The following is a 19,183-nucleotide window of genomic DNA, read 5'->3' as shown; positions in this document are numbered from 1 at the left end:
AACAACTTTCACCAACAATACTGTTTTTATTTATATCATTACTTCTGACGCCGCTCTCAACGGGTTCCGTGGTGTAGTGGTTATCACATCTGCTTTACACGCAGAAGGCCGCCAGTTCGATCCTGGCCGGAATCATATGTTTTTGATAAATCATAACACAGAATTATATTTTACTCTCCAACTTCTTAATACAAGGTTTTTTATCCACACACATATCATATACAGCGAGTGATTTTTCTTTTTTTTAATCTTTTGTATTGTTTTATTTCCAGTTAAATATCGTTCATTTTAACGGGGCATAAAATTGAAAATTATTAATATTGAAAAAATTATCTTTCTCTACGGAGAGTAAAACCGGACAAGCCGCCTGACTTTCACATTTTAAAAGCTTTAAAAATAATTACAGTGAAAACTAAACCTTATTTATAATAGTTATAATTCTCTTCAATATGTTATTACACTCAAATACACTTATAAAGTTATATTCTAATCATTCACAATACAACATGAATTCAACTTCATCAACTCAATAGTCATCAGCACACGAACTATTTTCCATATTATTATCCTCGGCCTGTGGACGTCTCACTGTCGACATCCGGCGAGCTCTCAACTGATTACTAGAACACCTCTCAACACAAACCCGCACAATACAACACCTTTTCCGACACATCAGTTCATTATCAAGTTTTTCTTATACATATTCATGATTTATTTATTCACAATAAATCTTCTCTGTATCAAATAACACCAAAATTTGGTCAGCGCTCGAACTTCATATGACGTGTCTGTTTCTACAAACTTTTAAAATTTTTTCTGTACTAACCTAATTGTTTGTTGTTATTTTTGTATAAAAAGAGCATTTTATTTCAGTAATATTTGCTTGGAATAAAATAGCGTTCGGTTTAAAATAAATTTCGATTTATATTCAAATAAAATGTAAAGTAATTTTATTGAGCGAGCTGTTTGAAAGCCATTTCCGACGCACAGTTTTTGGATTGTTCAAATTGCGCTGTGTTTTCACGGTAGTTTTGTCAAATTTGCCTAAGATTTATATAACTTGAACTGGTGTTTTCATCATAAAAATATGAATTTCTTATCGTATTATACTATTGTGAAATAATTAACAATAAGTATATTTTAATATGATTCTGAGATCAGTACATTAAGGTCGAACTTGGTTTATATTTTCCAAGAGTCTTAGTTCTCTTCTCCGTCTTAATATCTGTATATAATGCATGTTTGTGTTGTAACTATTGTTTGTACGTTGATGTGGTCTAGTCACTCGTACGTTCAAATCGAGGGCGAGCTTTCTTTCGACGTACAAATTCTAAACGATGTGGACGGTAGAGGTCCGACCGCCGTCAACAACACGCGGTCTAAAGACGAAGTCGAGGCGGACTTGAGGGAGGGTGCTGGTGACGGTAGAGTGACGGCCGGGGCCATCCTGGAGTGTGAGTACCAGTACCCTGAGAGACAACAGCTCCAGGCACTCCTCAGCGACATGATGAACCAGCTCGCCCAGGTCATTATAACCTGCTGGCTGCTACACACTATGATCTCTAACCCACTTTTTGCACCTCGCTGTTCATATCTTTATGAATCACTCATGAATATTAAGAATTGACTACTTCATACTTTGCCATAATATATGTATTGCCAGCCCAATACTTGCATTAGCATTTTTGGCTTCATTTATTAAGATCAAGGTGATTGTTTCAATATGTTTACGACAGTTATCATTGTTAGTAACTCTGCGGCAAACAAAGCACTTTATAATATTAATTCACATGTACGTAAATACATTCTTTTTAATTTAATATCAGATATTTGTTCGAACACAAGAGTTCGATCAAAAGGGAAGCAAGCGCTGGGTGAAGCGGTTCCGCGTGATCCGGAAACAGGAGTCGGGAGAATTCGAAGGAGTCTTCAAGAATATGACACGAGAATACAAGTGAGTGGTCCAAGTGTATACCAGGAACGCGACTGTGACACGCTTTACAGTTGGCTCTAATAAGATATACACATGTCACTAGGGGTTTTCTGTTGACAATTTCAATTGGACTGGATCATCATCATCCAGGACTGGATTGAATACTTCGGTAACCTCGGACTAACAATGTCTAGTTGAACCGAACCAAAGACACTTCTACTGATACCTGTTCTATGATTTCAGAGAGTTCTACGAGACGACTCTGAACAGACTGAACCGGACGGGAGACCCCTGTCTCCGGCAGGATGAGTTAAAACAGACCTGGCAGAGTCTGCTGGCGGAGTCGCAGAACATGTTGCAGCGAGCGGCGGCGACCAGCGTGCAGCGAGTACAGCGAGCGATCGACACCCCCTCACAGAGGAGGCTGGAGGAGACGGTCGCCAGGCTGGTGGCCACCGCGCGCTCACACCACCTCGACCAACTGTGCGACCGCTTCCAGCTCTGCTATGATGAACTGTTACAAAAATGATACACACATACGTACACATTAGATACGAGAACTGACTCACCTACAGCATGCCTCAGAGATGTGAATCGGAAATATTTAAAGTTAATATAATTTAATTATTATAAATCAGTTCATGTAATACAAAACCAAGATGTTTATTTTATTATTTCATTAGTGTGTTTTCTTTGGGACCGCTAATCCCAGAGGGGGTCGGAGGTCGAAGGGACGTGGTGGACCCCGGGTCACGAACAACCGAACCCATCAAACATTTCCTCGTAAATATGTTATAATCACGACTGTTATGAACCATAAACGCGACCCCCACAATTCACGCCTTACTGAAGCGCCTTTTATTGTATCTGAAGCGTACGGAATAAAATTATACGACGTAATGAAGTTGGATTAGGTTTGATTTATAGATAATTCTAACTGAGGCTCACAGACGCTGACGAGGATCGATCGTTACAAAATAAAACACTGTTAAGATATTCAAAATCTCCTTTCTTCAATCTGAATATGATAAAAATTTAAAAGGTGAAATTGAGTTATACAACTTTACTTATATTTTTTTAATTTAATCTGAAAATAAGATAATTTTTACTGTAAATTTAGCTATAACTAATTTGGTATTTTTTTACCAATCCCTAGACGATTTTTTATCAACTTCGAGGGTGACCTTTAAACATAACTGTAATTAATAAAAACGATCACTTTTGCGACTTAACACTTATAGGAGATGTGGAGAAGAACTTAAAAGACATGATATATAGGTATGTACATATGCTGTCTATTTATGAATTGCAACTCAGAAGTATTTTAGCAATATACATATATACATATATAATTTGTTCTCCTGGACAAAATACAAACATTTGAATCCCGAATTACCTCAAACGTACTTTAAACCGGAAAATGCTTTCAGGTGTTTTCTAACGACGCCGGAAAACTGATATCAAATAAAAGGTATTTTCAAAGAGACAAGAGAAAAGATAAAGTATTTTTTTTTCTTCAAAATAACTATTTATAATAACTGTTATATAAGTTTCGTAATTAAAAACCATACGCTTGGATTAGCACATAAACACTTGAACTTTCGTAATAAGACTCGCACAAGTTTGACAATAAACGAGGATGGATTGTGATTGAAGGTGACACGTGCTAAAGGTTATCACATAACCGAGTTACGATTCCTTAATATTTATTACAATAATATTACACCTTTAAGAAAACTTAAAAAACTGCCTTTTAAACGTCCAAATGTGATGATGTACAAATTTGAAAACGGGTTCTCAGTTCGGACTGTCAATCCATTTAAAATTATAATCCATAGATTAATTGTATAATACGAATGTACGGACTTGTATAAAATAAACCATTCATAAAAAATAATCAATTTACGAATCGTTAAGTCCAATAAACGGAGAAAAGCTGAAATAATAGCAGTACACTGAAACTTGTCTTAAGTCACCAGAAACACATTACTTATAGTTGCAAGCTGTCACGGGTCCCCGGTCCCCGGTCCGCTGTATTCAATTACTCGCGATTTTCTTCTGTTGATATAAATTGCTTTTCGAATACTATAAGTTTAGTATTAAATTCTTAGGTTTCGATAATACTTTATAGATTACAAGTCACTAACGGCTAAAATATATATATCAAGCTTTAATACTATACAGTTAGAAACAAGAATAGGGCGAGCTATCCGAGACTATTCTAGATTAATCTTATAGATATTTTATTTTCAATTTCGAATAAGTAATTAAAACAGTATTCATAATAAAGTTTTTTAGGATTTCGTATCATCTTGGATCTTGTCCGATACAGGTAGCGACATCTATACAGAGTAGAACAAGTTAAATACACACGAAGTAAGAGGATGATATTCATGAGACAGGTACTGAAGTAGGTTTAAAACCCGATCTTCAGTGTTATTAGTAAATTTATTTCTTTTGTTGTTGAGAGTGCACGGAGGCCAGCTACACTACCATGGTTGATAACTACAGTAGGTACTCAAAAGATGTCGCCACAAGTAACTCTGGGAAAATTTGTATTTTTAGGGTCCTCTCAATTAAAGGAACTCGTTTATATTGTTGCATAAAATGTTTATGTTGAGAATATTTGAGATTTTCTGTATTTAATACAATAATGTTATTTGTAAAGGAAAAGTGAAAGCTAAATGTTTTGTACCTTCTTAAATATATGAGAGCAAATTAAATGTACTATGTAGATGTGCGGGCGCTCATGAAAGAAATAAAATAAAATCTGTCAGAGCTCTGTCTGTAGCGAGAGGATGCACACTGAGCGAATACCTTGAAGTGTCCACTCGAGTCACGGTTGTTGAACCTCATTAGTCAGTTATATAATAGTTAATGCCCCGAGGAGAGGAAAGTTCGGAGTAACGAATTGTGTGTGTGTGTGTAAATAGGTATTATTTGTAATCAAAACGGCGGCGCCTGGTTCAATCTCCAAATAACTACTAGTCCGTGTTGTTGCAGGTTCATCGTAACTTCATTATGATCGTGCGACACAACAACAAGTCAAGTGCGGTGTCGGCACAGTCTAGCAGCCGTTAGTTCAATCCTTTCCTATTTATTAGCCGAAAGCTGGAAAGGAAACACTTAAAAGACACCGAGACACGAACAAAATAAAACTCGTATATACAGAATAATAATTTAATAAAACAACAAGCGCCCCGCCGCCCGGCCGCGACTCGTGTGTACCGGGCAGGGCATGCCAACAAACATACGACACGCTCTGCACAAAGCGGATGGCGCGGAGGGTTGCCAGTTCACATCGAAAACAACAAAAACCTCAAAATATCACGTAAAATATAACAAAAATACAATATATATATACAGCCTTAAAACAATCATTTAATATCAGTAACAGATATTTATACAAACATAAACAATATACAGGGTGATTGGAAACTGAACAACTGACGGAGATAATACTAAGGTCCCGTGAGCTTTACACTAGGGACATCTGTAGGGAGTAACCGACTTAGCGGCTTCCAGTAAATGTTAGAACTTTTTAAAATAGATAATCTCTAGTCGGAACACTCGCCGGAACTGACCCGGTGTGGGCAAAACCTGACTGAAATAGTAGGGAACATTCAGTTAGTCCGCCCCCACGCGACCCTCGCTCTACTGATGTTACATTAGCTGGTCCTGCACCCTCACAACACCTGTACATCATCACACTACATCCGGAGTGTTCGTCCATAGACCGTAGCTGTTCCCACTGTGAGCGAGGCTTTAAGGATGATGAGCTGTAGTCTGTGGGCGTGTAGTGCTCGTGTACTCGTGTCGTCTTGTTCTAGGCGTACTCCTGAGTGAACTTCTTGTGGAAGTTCCTGAAGTTCTCCAGCATGGTGTTGAGAAGGTCCGGCTGCGGCAGGATGGTGGTTCGGAAGTGGAACGTGCCCGGCGCCTGCCCGAACCCAGACCCGGGGACTATACACACGCCTGAAACATACGGGAGGGGGGGGGGGGTTACAGTAACATATTATCTGAACCATCAACTAGAACGTACGACTAGCACTGAACAAGAGAGTGGGGGTTCAGGTCTATGAATGACTGAACTGGGAACTGTGGTGTTTTATTTGTTTTTATTTGCTCCGCCTCACCTGTCTCCTCCAGCAGTCTGAAGGCATAGAACACGTCCGGCGCCATGTTCTTCTCCTTGGCTGCCTGGATCGCCTTCGGGGGAAGCGTGATCCTGGGGAAGGCGTACATCGCGCCCTGGACACACGAGCGTTACAAAATATAATATATACAGATCGCACACGTTCACACAGCGCTATATACTCCCTCACCTGCACCACGTTACACTTGAACCCCTCGAAGGTGTTGAAGGTCTCGGCGATGAGCTTGGCGCGGTCCTTGAGGGAGGTCAGTATGTCCGTCTTCTCTTTGATCCAGAGATCATAGGACGGCTCGCCGGGGGCGGGCGGCTTGGCGACGCAATCTACCACGGCCTGGCCCAGCACGGACGGGCACAGCATGGCTGACATGCACTTGTATAGCTGGGCCTGCACCTCCGGCAGCATGTTCACCAACTCCACCCAGCCGCCGCGGAGACCGCACTCGCCCATGTAGCCCTTGCTGATGGTCATGAACGACGCCAGCTCCTGCGAGCTGTACTCCGCGCCCAGCTCCACCAGCACCTGCCGCGTGACAACCAACTCAAGGTGCCGCTCAAGTATGCAGGAGAAAGGATGCCTCACTAGTTCTCGTTGTAGCTCAGAATATTGATGTCAACATAACGATACGATGAGTTTAATAAAAGTTCTGCTTCCGTTTTTTAACACGCGTGTGTGTTGAGTGTGCTGGTGTGTGGCTGTTGTGTGGCTGGTGTGTGGCTGGTGTGTGGCTGGTGTGTGGCTGGTGTGTGGCTGGTGTGTGGCTGGTGTGTGGCTGGTGTGTGGCTCGTGTGTGGCTGGTGTGTGGCTGGTGTGTGGCTGGTGTGTGGCTGGTGTGTGGCTGGTGTGTGGCTCGTGTGTGGCTGGTGTGTGGCTGGTGTGTGGCTGGTGTGTGGCTGGTGTGTGGCTGGTGTGTGGCTGGTGTGTGGCTGGTGTGTGGCTCGTGTGTGGCTCGTGTGTGGCTGGTGTGTGGCTGGTGTGTGGTGGTGTGGGCTGGTGTGTGGCTGGTGTGTGGCTGGTGTGTGGCTCGTGTGTGGCTGGTGTGTGGCTGGTGTGTGGTGTGTGGCTCGTGTGTGGCTGGTGTGTGGCTGGTGTGGGCTCGTGTGTGGCTGGTGTGTGGCTGGTGTGTGGCTGGTGTGTGGCTGGTGTGTGGCTGGTGTGTGGCTGGTGTGTGGCTGGTGTGTGGCTGGTGTATGGCTGGTGTACCTTCTTGAAGGAGTGGAAGGCGCTACCTTCGGCGTACACGTTGTCCTGGTACACCTCGTCGGCGAAGATGAACAGCTTGTGTTTGTGCGCGAACTTTATCACCTGCTCGATGTTCTCTCGCGTCAACACCTGGAACAGTGACGGTCGGATTACATTAAGTGATGTCAGCGAGGAGGGGAGATGTTTGTTGCTCTTTCACGATAAATATTTTAAGAGGATTCTTTTATCTGTCTCGTCGTTCCGTGCGACTTGCTCATAACGGTTGTTGTACGTATTTCCGTGACACAGACGATAGATGTCGCTAGCGGCAAGTTAACCACGTGTATTATATCAAGTAGGCAATAGAAATCACATGACTTCTCTCTGAACGAACAGCGAAAACAGCGCAGACGAAGACGGAGGAAAATACATGTATATTAAATAGTAAATGTTAACACGATCTTCCATTAATATAGAAGGTATTGTTCGGGCGTCTCACACCTGTCCCGTGGGGTTCCCGGGGTTGATGACCACGAGCGCCCGAACGTTGCAGGTCTGCTGCGCCTCCTGCAAGCTCCTCTCCAGCTCCTGTGTGCTGAGACCCCAATTGCACTCCTCGTCCAGGTAGTAGCCGACCTGCTCCAGGCCGTACTCCGCCAGCGACGCCGAGTACAGAGGATATTGAGGGATGGGGATCATTACACCTGGAGACGAGACACAGAAGCGGTGAGGATTTGAACTCATTCGATTAGTGTTTAATATCGACTCCAAGGGAGCCTCCGGAACCGTTCTCGTGTGTCACTGAGGTTTCATTGGGGTCTAAGGCGCAGACAAATATAGCTTGATATGTTTGTCTGTGTGTCTGCGTGTCTGTACTCACCGCTCTTCTTGCCGTCGATTTCCTTACAGAACAGCTGCAGACAATTCTTGATGGCGGTGGAGGCGCCGGCAGAGAGGCAGATGTCCTGCCAGCGGGCGGGGTGGCCGTCTCTCTTGGCGATGTACTCCGCAACGTGTCGCCTGATGTGCTCAATACCCTGAGACGCCGAGTACGACCCCACGGAGCCGCCGCTGGACAAGATGAGAGAAGATCAGGCCTATCATCATTGAAGGTTCTGCACTGTGCTGTGCTTGAATCGATCATAATATAAGCGCAAGTCCACACGAGCGGCGTGCTGCAGCTCACTCACCCGCAGCCACAGAGGATCTCCCTGGCCCTGTCCTTCACGTCGTCGGGGAAGTCGCCTTTTTCTAATAAGTCAGTATTCGTTATACATGACAACACCTGGACAATAACAACATGACGTTAGTCACACACGACAAACATCACGCACGAGAAACTGTCGTTAGTCGCAGTAATAAGTGACTTGGTAATTTTCATTTCGCTTTTACAGAAAAAACGTAAAGTAAACAATGCAGTAATGAAGTTTCGTTCAGGTTCATGTTCATGTGTGTCATGCTATATGTGTGTGTGTGTGCGTGTGCGTGTGTGTTATACTCAGGAGTCTTCACCTGTCTGATGAAGGTGATGGGTCGCTGGCCCATAGCGTGGGCGTCGCCGATGTTGGCCCTGATGACTTTCTGGAAGGGTTTGGACGCTCCCTGGAAAACAGACACACTTATTTTATTCACATTGTACCTTATCACTTCATACATTTATATAGTAACAATTTATATGGATAACCTATTTCTTTCGAGTTATCTTTGAGCCCTGTTATATATTAATTGGTATAGTCTATATTATATTGAACTAAGCTCTCAATCGACTTCAATGATGTTAGCATATATTTCGTCACACGATTCCATTGTGTGAGGAACAATCGGTAAGGGAAAGGAAACAAACGATCACATGAGACGTATATGATAATGTGGAGCGATAACACTTCAGTACATACACACGGACTCACACACACATGAGGCTAACAGCTCAACGGCTCTTATAAAAAAATAAAATTTAATTGTCAGTTCAAAATCTTTCCAAATCTCTTGTTACAAACAAGTAAAGAATACAAACTGAACACATTAAGTAGGTTTCATGTAAACTTTAATTTCATTTAGATTACACGCAAGTAAGGTGACTGTGGTTATTGAACAAGGCTGTTCTAGAAATCACTAACGAGGACCAACGAGCGGAAACTAAGGAAACAATTTCACTACCTGCCGCCGGTCACGGGTGTATTTATCATAACTATATTTTGTTACATTAAAACTCCCCACGAGTCTATTGGCGTTTAAATATTATACTGGAACGAGTGAGGCATAAAACAAAAATTGATACATCATTTTCAATGGAGCCGGTTCTCTTACACTGCTGGACAGATATTAAACGAATATAAACTAGCTTTCAAATGAAACAATCAGCTATCGTCATCAACGCCGCAGACAGACATACAAACATGCACGTCAAACTTTTAACATCCCTCTTTACTCGCTGGCGGTTAGAAACAAAAGCCGTTAGTCATATAAAGTATTCGTTTTTATGGATTACATATCATATAGCGAGTGATATTGCCGACTCCACCTCAGAACCCCGTCACCCGACGAACCTGGGGCCAGCCAGCACCAGTCGCCACACGAGCTGTGTGCTGGTACTGTTATCACCACACAGAGGGCGACCGTGTAATCTGAGATACGTCATCAATTTTTATAATAATATACTTTAAGTTGTGTCTCATAGTTTTCGGTTAACTTCTGTTCGTGATCTGCATATATTATATAACGAGTATCAAACAAAAAAACTATGTTAATAATCAAGTTAAAATATTTCCAGGTGAGTACCTAAGCTGTAAGGTGATGTCATAACAACGAGCCGGTCACCGTGTACGAGTCTGCGGTTCCCGATAAAGGCCCGCCGAGGCCCGCAGTGCGGTCACAGACACGTTACATCGGCGACAGTTACTGCTTACGTTTTATATGTTGTAGCTCAAGAAAACTGTATCAAACTGAGCTTCTCTTGTACCAAACAATATTGTCACGTCGCCTTACTTAATTTATAATAACAGTGACGTTAGAGCGACCCTCTCATTGTAATAATATTTCAACTAATTTTTTATTATCTAAATATACTATACCGTCTGTAACATATAAAGTACGTCTAGTGACGTGTGTTCGTGTTAATTTTACACATCAAACAAAATGGACGTCCTGAAACATAACGCTTAAAAACGTTGCAATGATTTTGTTAAAATCGATAAAAACAATGAAACTTTAATGATGGAAACACTTCCCAGAATATATCTATATAAAACTTGAATACACCTATACTCTGATGATAACTGTAAACAAAATATATTAATACAATAACCCAGTGAGGGAACAGTAATATTACAGATATTGGTCATGATGAAGCACATCTAAGTGGGTCTCAGTAAGCCGCGTGTAGTGGACATCTGTAATAGCGTATACGAACAGCTTGTCCGGGGGAGGTGACTGGTGAGCAATCGATAAGCAAGTTTTGTGACGTCATAGTACATAAAAGCGTAACACTTTTATAAACCACCGCCTCAGAAACAACGTGGGTAATAATCCTAAACGTTTCGTATGTGGTAATGCGATGAAAATTTGTACTAATAACACAGATCACTCAAAAACGTCAATTAGGTATTTCCTCATATAATGTTTTCATATAAGTCAACCTCATTGTTTACTCCTAGTTACGGTCCAATCAATATTCACCTTGTCATAGTAAAGGCGTATTGGCTTTTAATAGAAATGTTTATCGTTTTCAATTAACTCATTCACTGGCGTATAACAAAAACAATATCTCGTGGCATGTACATACAGACTGGCGACGGAGTGTGTTGTAGTAAAATGATCATTGTTGTTAATAACATAACGTACACATTTAATTGTAAAACTTTAAATGTTTGTAGACGTTGTGATAATTATAACACATCCCGTGTACACAAAGCTCATATGTAATATGTATAATATTTACTTCAAGGATTTCCTTTTAAAATTACAGTAATGTACCTGAGACATCAGAATATAACACGCTGTTATCCATCCCAGAATTGCTCCTAGGTCCCGCGGGATCCAGACGTGACAGTTGTATTATATATAAAGTCACATGACTATTCATGTCACTAGAGGTTGCTTACCACGGCTAATATTTTTACAGGCATTACTAAGCCGCGGGCAAAGACTAGACTAAAACTTATATGAAATTTAAAATATATGAAATTGAAACATTACAATATTCGTAATACGTTTCTATAAACTTCCTACCTTCAGATTTCCTCGTTATAATCTGTCCGTGTAGTAAACACCCCTAACCAGGTATTTTATATTATTCTTGCGTAATATTTTTAAGGACTATTTGCTCGTAGCGTCCACAACATAGGTTCACTTGTTTTGGGCCTGTCTTGACCTCCTGAACTTGACAGATTGTTCTTATGTCTTATGCAGAAAACTTAAATAAATCATAAGCAGGTATAAGGAAAAATTATTTTCGCAAAAAAACAGGATCATTATCCCCAAATTCTATCTCGATTGATCTTCGTTGAATGAAAGGAGCTACTTAATTTTCTGTAGTGCGAGTTAAACTATCTTGCTTATCAGTTACCGAATATAATAAGACGTCAACTGAAGAGATTTGAAGTGAACGTTGATCATCAGTGCCGAGTGTATCATCTGTGGCCCGTGACACATCCGTTTATTTATAGTGGACCTTCCTACATACGGCTTCTATAAAAACTTATCCGTATATTTTCTAAACATTTTCCGTGTCACAAAAGTTCTTAATAACACTTTTAAGTAAATATTAGTATCATTTGGGTGACAACCGGTTATAACGGGTTACGTTAGTTTATACTGTCGCGACATGTTAGTGACGCAATGACAGATATATAATATATATTTTATCAACTCGTATTGTGAGATCAAACAAGACTTGTATAGTAAGTAATTTAATGTACAGGGTAGATAAAGAATTCATGTTTCATCACTTATAATGATAAACCGGGCTTGAAAATATAAAAAATTTATGTTTTTAAATATATAAAACAAAATAGATTGCATCATGAGAGAAAAAAAGATTTGACAGAACATTAGACATGTGATCACGGACTTCTACTGTGACTCTTTATTCAGTCAACTTTAACAGATCCAACGACGGGAGTCAAATATAAAACCAAACAATTTACCAACAATCTGTAAGCCTTGCATAGTTTTGTACAATAACAACTTTATAGTAATATTATTCTATTGAATTCCCAAACTTTGTTATTAATTACAGTTACATATATTTTAAAAACAAACTGATTCAAAACAAATTTCAAATTGCATGCATCTATTAAAATAATATTTAAAAATAAATGTGTGATAGCAAAAACATGTCTCTGTAAAAGTTAAGATTCACCTCACGAAGGCCAAACTTACAACACTAATGTTCATAGTTTGATCAAACTATTATTAAATAACAGGAACAATACAAGAAAACAACCAAAATCATTTAATATATTTGTAACATAAGTTAAATCATATTCAGCAAGCTCGATGGAGAGTTCCGGAGTTGAATTTGGGAAAATTACCGACAGCCTTGAGAGAAATTAATTAATAACATGGGACAGACAGGTGACACCATCCATCATTGTAAATATTTTAAACATGAACATTATATAAAATATCACATCAATAGGAAACTATGATAATTACCAAACAGACTCCGGCATTACCAATATATTCACTGAGGAAAACTCACATGACTTTGTGTATTTGAAGAAAATATAAACAGTAATAGATAAATTTGTGATGAAATAAGAAAAATGTTATTTTGTTACATTGATTGATGCACCTGTATGTTTTATAAGGATACATGTGCAGTGTCAACACATGTTGCAACAGGTCGCTATTATTAGAAGCAGCATGAAGTCAGAATCCAGCACATACACTTGTTACATAAAAGCACTTTCCTAACATCACTGGACAACAAAAACACTAACAGTATTATTTTTTCGCCTTACTAGTGTCCTGTGAAATTAAAGTTTTTTATCTTGACTGACCATCTATTTCCAATCAAGTATGTTTTTTTTTCTAATTTAACATAAAAGCAAAGGTTTTTAGTTTCGCGCCAGTCAACGGAATTGTTATAATACGTAATTTTTATTAATATGAATTTATGTAATTTATATAGAAATTTTGACATATTGTAATGTATGATTTATATATATTTACTTGATAACAAATCTAATGTTTTTATTATTATATATACGATTTAGAACTTCATTAAAGACGAAATGATGTTTCAACCAACAGTTCAGGCAGTAATTTATATATTAAATGCTATAAACAGTCAGTTGACAACAATTTATTAAGCCAATAAAGTCGACATGCGTGTAAGTCCTAATGTTAACTTATGCAAAAGAAATCTACTAACAAAAAATATTTTTTCAGAAATGTACTGGTATCTATTATCTACAACACATTACTGTCACTTAAAAGAAGTGGTTTCTCGTATCTTTACAATAACAATAAAGTTACGATAAAAGATAAATTGAATTAGTATTACATTAAACCGAGCATTAAGCTTTATTCGTTTTTAATACAAATAAAATATTTTAGGAACACAGCATATGGGAGCTATTTTGGGTGTAAATTGATGATAATTGCTCAATATTTGTTAGTAAGTGTCATCACATTGACCATGATCGTTGCATTCGTACTCACGTTTTGTTGTTGCATCAGTGAATAAAGGAGAGAGAGCACCACTTACCGACTACGAAAATAATTTGTACATGAATTATAATTACTTAACATTTGTGAACAAATTCACTTTACAAAATTGTTAAAGCTCTTACCTTTTCTAATTCCTTTTCGATTTCTCCAGCTCGTATTACCAAAGGTCCTCTCACGGCATATTCTAATTTGATAATATTTGGGTTCAAGTTCTCGAGAGTCACAGCCTTTGACGCCATCGTTCTTGTGTTAGTTGCCGTGTCCTTCAATAACGTTTCCCCCGGCAGTCTTTTCACCACGCCGGATAACACCCGACTGGCAGCGGCGCGGTTTATCACCATCTTCATCGACATATCCTGTAATCAATTACATTGCTCTGAACACGTCACCGCTTATAACCACAGCACTGCACTCATCAATATATTTTTTCCACAACTTTCGTATCAAAGTATATATATGTTTGAGAATATTTAAAGGAGAATGCCATTACTTGATTTATGTAAGAGCAGGATAACAAGACGTCGATTGTTACCACTACAATGGCGTTACGAAAACCGATCAATAAATGATGTTCAAGAATTAGCTGATGATGTTGATGTTACTTAAATAATGACTGAGTACTGTAATATGATGATAAGATTACGTTTTTCGTTGACCTCCTCGGGGGTTATCTATTATTAGTAGTGGGAAGAGGGAGCTTCGATAGAACAGCTTGACATTAGAGTTAATTTACTATACGTATTAATTAAAGCGGATTCTAAGTGACATGAGTGTCTATTGTATTAAGAAGACATCTCACGTTCCTGAATATTACGTAAGGTGGTTTAAGAATTGAGTTTTGAATATTGAATTTTGTTGTGACATATGACAGAGACAGTATTGTGCTTATTCGGTAGTGGCAACACTATAAGCAAAAATAAAATCTCTCGATGGTGATGAATGATTTCGGATATAATATTTAATTCAAAATGAAACAAAACTCCTCCTACTTAGAGGTTTATTAAGAAAAGCCTTCAATTTGTCTCATTCACCTCTTTTCCAACGCCTTCTAAAGCTTTCTTATCCTATGATACTTAACATAAAAAACAACAAGAAAATTTTCCATAAACTTAGAAGATTTACTTTAGATTTTTGAATTTAATCATAGTCCCAGCAAATCTTTGCTAAACAGATTTGAAATAATTGTCGCATGTGATTTATTTGACAGTTCCCCACTAAGATCACACATCGTTATATGTTCCAAAATTCTCCTTTCTATATTAGCGCTCATTACTTGAATCGGGCGGAGTAAGGGACTTAATCATAGCAATCCATGTTCGGCATTATCAATGAATTACAATCCTTTCGCAGCTTCCTAGCCATAATGCTATCTTTGACGTGATAAACACATTAACTATTGTCACTAACTAATAAAACGTTATCTTAGTTAATAATTATTCTTTAACAATTATCTATAAAGTTGGTTTGAACAAATCTATTAATGTTATAAATATATTATTACTAACGAAATGTTTTTCAGATTTTATGATTATTCTGAACAAAAACAGAATATTATAAAAAAATATATAAATTTAACAGATCAAGGTTTAAACTTAATGGCAAATATAAAAAATATGTTTAATATTAATTATTAAGATTTTAAAACCCATTAACTCCAGAGCCATCTGTGTTCTTCGAGGCCCATTATATAATGAAGGAGATCAAAGATGGAGTTGGGCTAATAATTCCAAGAGATGTCTCTGTAGTAAAGACAGAATGAAATTTGTATGACAATATTTCTCGTTCAAAAAACTAGCTTGTCATTATCTTCGCTCGGCCAAAATCGCGAGTTTATTTACATTTATAACTTTTATTAAACACATAACTCGGATATAATATATATGTTTTTTATATACTTTATATATTAGTAATTATTAAAAAACTCAAATATTGAATGATTGAAACAATATACTTAGGTACTTCTTATGTGATATTTACCTAACTGACTATTTATCTACACAAATAAATAAAATGCGAATGTCCGTTTGTATCATTGAAATTGTTGCTTTTAACTCAATGCATACCGTGTGCCAGAATAATTCTCATATCCACTTTTGTCTGTTTGCTTGTTTATTCCAATTAATCTCTGAAACGGCTGGATCGATTTTGAAGGGCCTTTGAATGGCAGACAGCTAATTTAATACGTAGTAACTTAGGACACTCTTAATGCTTAAATTTTATTCATTAAATTAATGTAATGGTTCCGTACGGCCCGAGTCGAGCGCATGACTTGTTTATATAAAATATGACGTCACATGTTAAATCGTTTTATTAGTTATTAATGTGGATCCATGAGGACAAATTCAGGAGATTAGTTCGAATACATACGAACTGATATACTTTTATTTTAATGAGGACAATGGAATTATAGAGAGCCTTGATGTGTACAAGCAAACCATCAAAACAAACCTTTTGACAGGTTATGATAACACATACACACACCATAAAATACATATAACATTGAAACTTGAGTTGGCAAAGTATTACAGAATACAGACTATAAAGATATAGTGAACTGTTGAACTCATACTTGTAATATACACTGCATGGTGTCATGAAGGGTAAAGTTGGCTTGTTCGTATTAATGTTCCACTCTGGACCGGTTGATATGATTATAATTCATATATTTTTAAATTAAAGAGATCACTTGTCAAGGAAAATATAGAACATCACAGGCGATGGAGTTTCTGAAAAACGAGCGGAGTCACGAAATAAACTGTGAGAAGTGTGAGAGCTTCCTTCGAACTTTGGAAGGGATTCTGATGTGGATTTTTTAATAAAAGGTTTGATTCAAGACGAAAGTCAAATGTACAATAAATATATAGGGTTTTCCATTAAGGGCGCTTGATCTTTGAAATGCAAAAAAAAATACATGTAGGAAAGATATTTGCGAAATTTTTTTTTTATTTGGAAGGTCTATCGACCCCATTATGTATGGAATATGACATCATTCAAATGACCGCCACGGCTTCGGTTGGTGGCGCGCACACGAAAGGTCCAATTTTCGATGACTCTGGCGCACAAATCGGGCTGTATTTGATCGATGGCGTGGCGTATGTTGACTTTGAGGGCATCGGTGGTTTGCGGCTTGTTGGCATAGACCTGCGACTTAAGAAAACCCCACAAGAAAAAGTCCAGCGGGGTCAAATCGCACGATCTCGGTGGCCAGTTCACGTCGCCTCCGCGCGAGATGACCATGTCCAGAAATTGCTCGTGCAGAACTTCCATCGTAGCGTGTGCTGTGTGGCACGTAGCGCCGTCCTGTTGAAACCACATGTTGTCCAGATCCATATTCTCGATTTCAGGCCAAAAGAAGTTGGTTATCATCGACCGGTATCGCTCACCATTGACGGTGACGGCCACACCATTATCGTTTTCGAAAAAATACGGACCAATCACGCCTCCGGCCCAAAATCCGCACCAAACAGTCACTTTCTGCGGGTGCATTGCCACTTGGTGAACCTCGTGTGGATTGGTCTCGTCCCAAATACGGCAATTTTGCTTGTTGACATAGCCATTCATCCAAAATGCGCCTCGTCGCTGAAGATGATTTTTTTGCCAAAATCGGCGTCAACTTCCAACTGCTCTAATGCCCAGTCAGCGAACACACGGCGCTGTCTATGGTCATTAACCTTGAGCTCTTGGGTCAGCTGGATCTTGTACGGGTGCAGGCTCAAGTCACAACGCAAAATTCGCCAAGTTGTCGTCTGCGAAAGGCCGAGTTCCTGTGCGCGACGCGGAATTGACTGCCGCGGGTTTTCGAGGACACTGTCGCGCACAGCGGCGATATTCTCGGCAGATCTCGCGTTACGTTGACGCACGGGAACCGGCTGATTGTTAACTGACCCGGTTGACTCGAATTTGTCCACCAATCGACGGATAGTCGACTCGGCAGGACGATCATCGCGACCGTAAAACGGGCGAAGTGCGCGGAACGTTGCTCGAACTGAAGACCCATTTTCATAAAACAATTTTATGATTTGCACGTGCTGCTCGACACTGTAACCTGCCATGGTGGTTTGGGAGGACGGAATGAATATAACACACTGCATTTGACAGCTGTCACTCAAACAACATGGCCGCAATCAGCTGTCAAAGTTCAAGCGTCCCTATTGGAAAACCCCTTATTATATTATAGGAAAGTACCACTGAACATTTAAAAGGTGTCTAATAAACACATTTTACTGCTTACATCACAGACACTGACGGAGGTCTAGGGAATAACAAAGTAATGTACAGCGGTATAGTGTGTCTCAGAGAAGTCTACAGGGAAGTTCCAGGTGATATTCTACCTATATAAGTTTCATACTTAATGAAATTGGTGATTATAATGCAAAAGCTATTTACAAATATATGAACGATATAAAATGCTAATATATAACTAGTGTCAGTAAACCAGCAATCAGCGACTAGCTTTGTAACTATTGCACTATGAACATGATTATTTGTGCAATGAACTTATAATGTATGGTGCTAAGTAAAATATATGGTTAGGTGTTGCAACTTGCATACCAAGACTCGAGCGACTTGCGCGGGTGCCGATGACTTGTGGTACATGATGATAATGGACATGGAACATACATATATCCGCTTTTCAAGCTGCGATTGTCTGGATATTAGATATCTCAGGACTCGTTGGTAATTTATCTTGCAATATTTTTAATTGACAATGTAGGAATGACATTTGATCATGTTCCTTCACAAATGTCGTCATCCCATTTAAAAGATCGCATAAACATTCAAACGATTTGTTCTGTTCAAACACAATTTAAAACTACTTCCATCGAAATCATTTTGCAAAATAAGTTTGATATGGCTAGTTGTTGTTATCGCTACAAAATATACTATAAATTTGAATTAATCCATAAGTCCATTGAGTGACAAGCCGCGTGTCACGGACGTCACATACACAACGACCAAACATTTTGTGTACCGTCCTCCTTAAAACGATGAGCGAATTAAATTTACGAAGCGACACAAGAATCTATCAAAAGTTATTATTAAACTTACCAAAACATATGTTTATTAACAAAAATAAGTCGACGTACCCTCCAGTGTGTTTCAGTTCATCGCTTGACTAATCTATACTTAATAACCACAGCGATAGTGACAATCAAATAAGAAAATTATATACTTTGATAACACACTCTAAGAGATAAGATAATGATGAATACATTTCGTCGGTGGTCACCATATAAAC

General features: G+C 38.9%; 2 protein-coding genes and 1 non-coding gene across 9 annotated transcripts; 2 read left to right on the top strand and 1 right to left on the bottom strand.

Annotated features, from left to right (window-relative positions):
* Positions 1–42: 42 nt before the first annotated feature.
* On the top strand, positions 43–2,612 carry LOC116772774 (uncharacterized). The gene is made up of 3 exons (XM_032665074.2): positions 43–1,525; positions 1,827–1,954; positions 2,177–2,612. The coding sequence occupies exons 1-3, from the start codon at positions 1,235–1,237 to the stop codon at positions 2,460–2,462; spliced, it is 705 nt and encodes a 234-aa protein (XP_032520965.2). The 5' UTR covers positions 43–1,234; the 3' UTR covers positions 2,463–2,612.
* On the top strand, positions 63–135 carry Trnav-uac (transfer RNA valine (anticodon UAC)). The gene has a single exon. It is a non-coding gene; the product is annotated as a tRNA-Val (tRNA).
* Positions 2,613–5,099: 2,487 nt separating the features above from the next.
* On the bottom strand, positions 5,100–19,133 carry LOC116772345 (alanine aminotransferase 1). 7 transcript variants are annotated; one of them, XM_061522399.1, is made up of 11 exons: positions 18,496–18,815; positions 14,067–14,300; positions 13,936–13,984; positions 8,782–8,871; positions 8,460–8,554; positions 8,150–8,340; positions 7,771–7,973; positions 7,291–7,419; positions 6,259–6,609; positions 6,070–6,184; positions 5,100–5,908 (listed from the first exon to the last, which is right to left on the bottom strand). In XM_061522399.1, the coding sequence occupies exons 3-11, from the start codon at positions 13,948–13,950 to the stop codon at positions 5,760–5,762; spliced, it is 1,338 nt and encodes a 445-aa protein (XP_061378383.1). In that variant the 5' UTR covers positions 13,951–13,984; positions 14,067–14,300; positions 18,496–18,815; the 3' UTR covers positions 5,100–5,759. The 7 variants fall into 7 exon arrangements, with proteins under 7 accessions (XP_061378383.1, XP_061378381.1, XP_061378382.1 ...); XM_061522397.1 differs by lacking the exons at positions 13,936–13,984; positions 18,496–18,815 and adding an exon at positions 18,994–19,133; XM_061522398.1 differs by lacking the exons at positions 13,936–13,984; positions 18,496–18,815 and adding an exon at positions 19,032–19,051.
* Positions 19,134–19,183: the final 50 nt, after the last annotated feature.

This window comes from Danaus plexippus, chromosome 12, assembly GCF_018135715.1.
Source record: "Danaus plexippus chromosome 12, MEX_DaPlex, whole genome shotgun sequence".
NCBI classification, from domain to species: Eukaryota; Metazoa; Arthropoda; class Insecta; order Lepidoptera; family Nymphalidae; genus Danaus; species Danaus plexippus.
The sequence above is the reverse complement of the archived record's forward strand: the minus strand, read 5'-3'. Positions and strand labels throughout refer to the sequence as shown.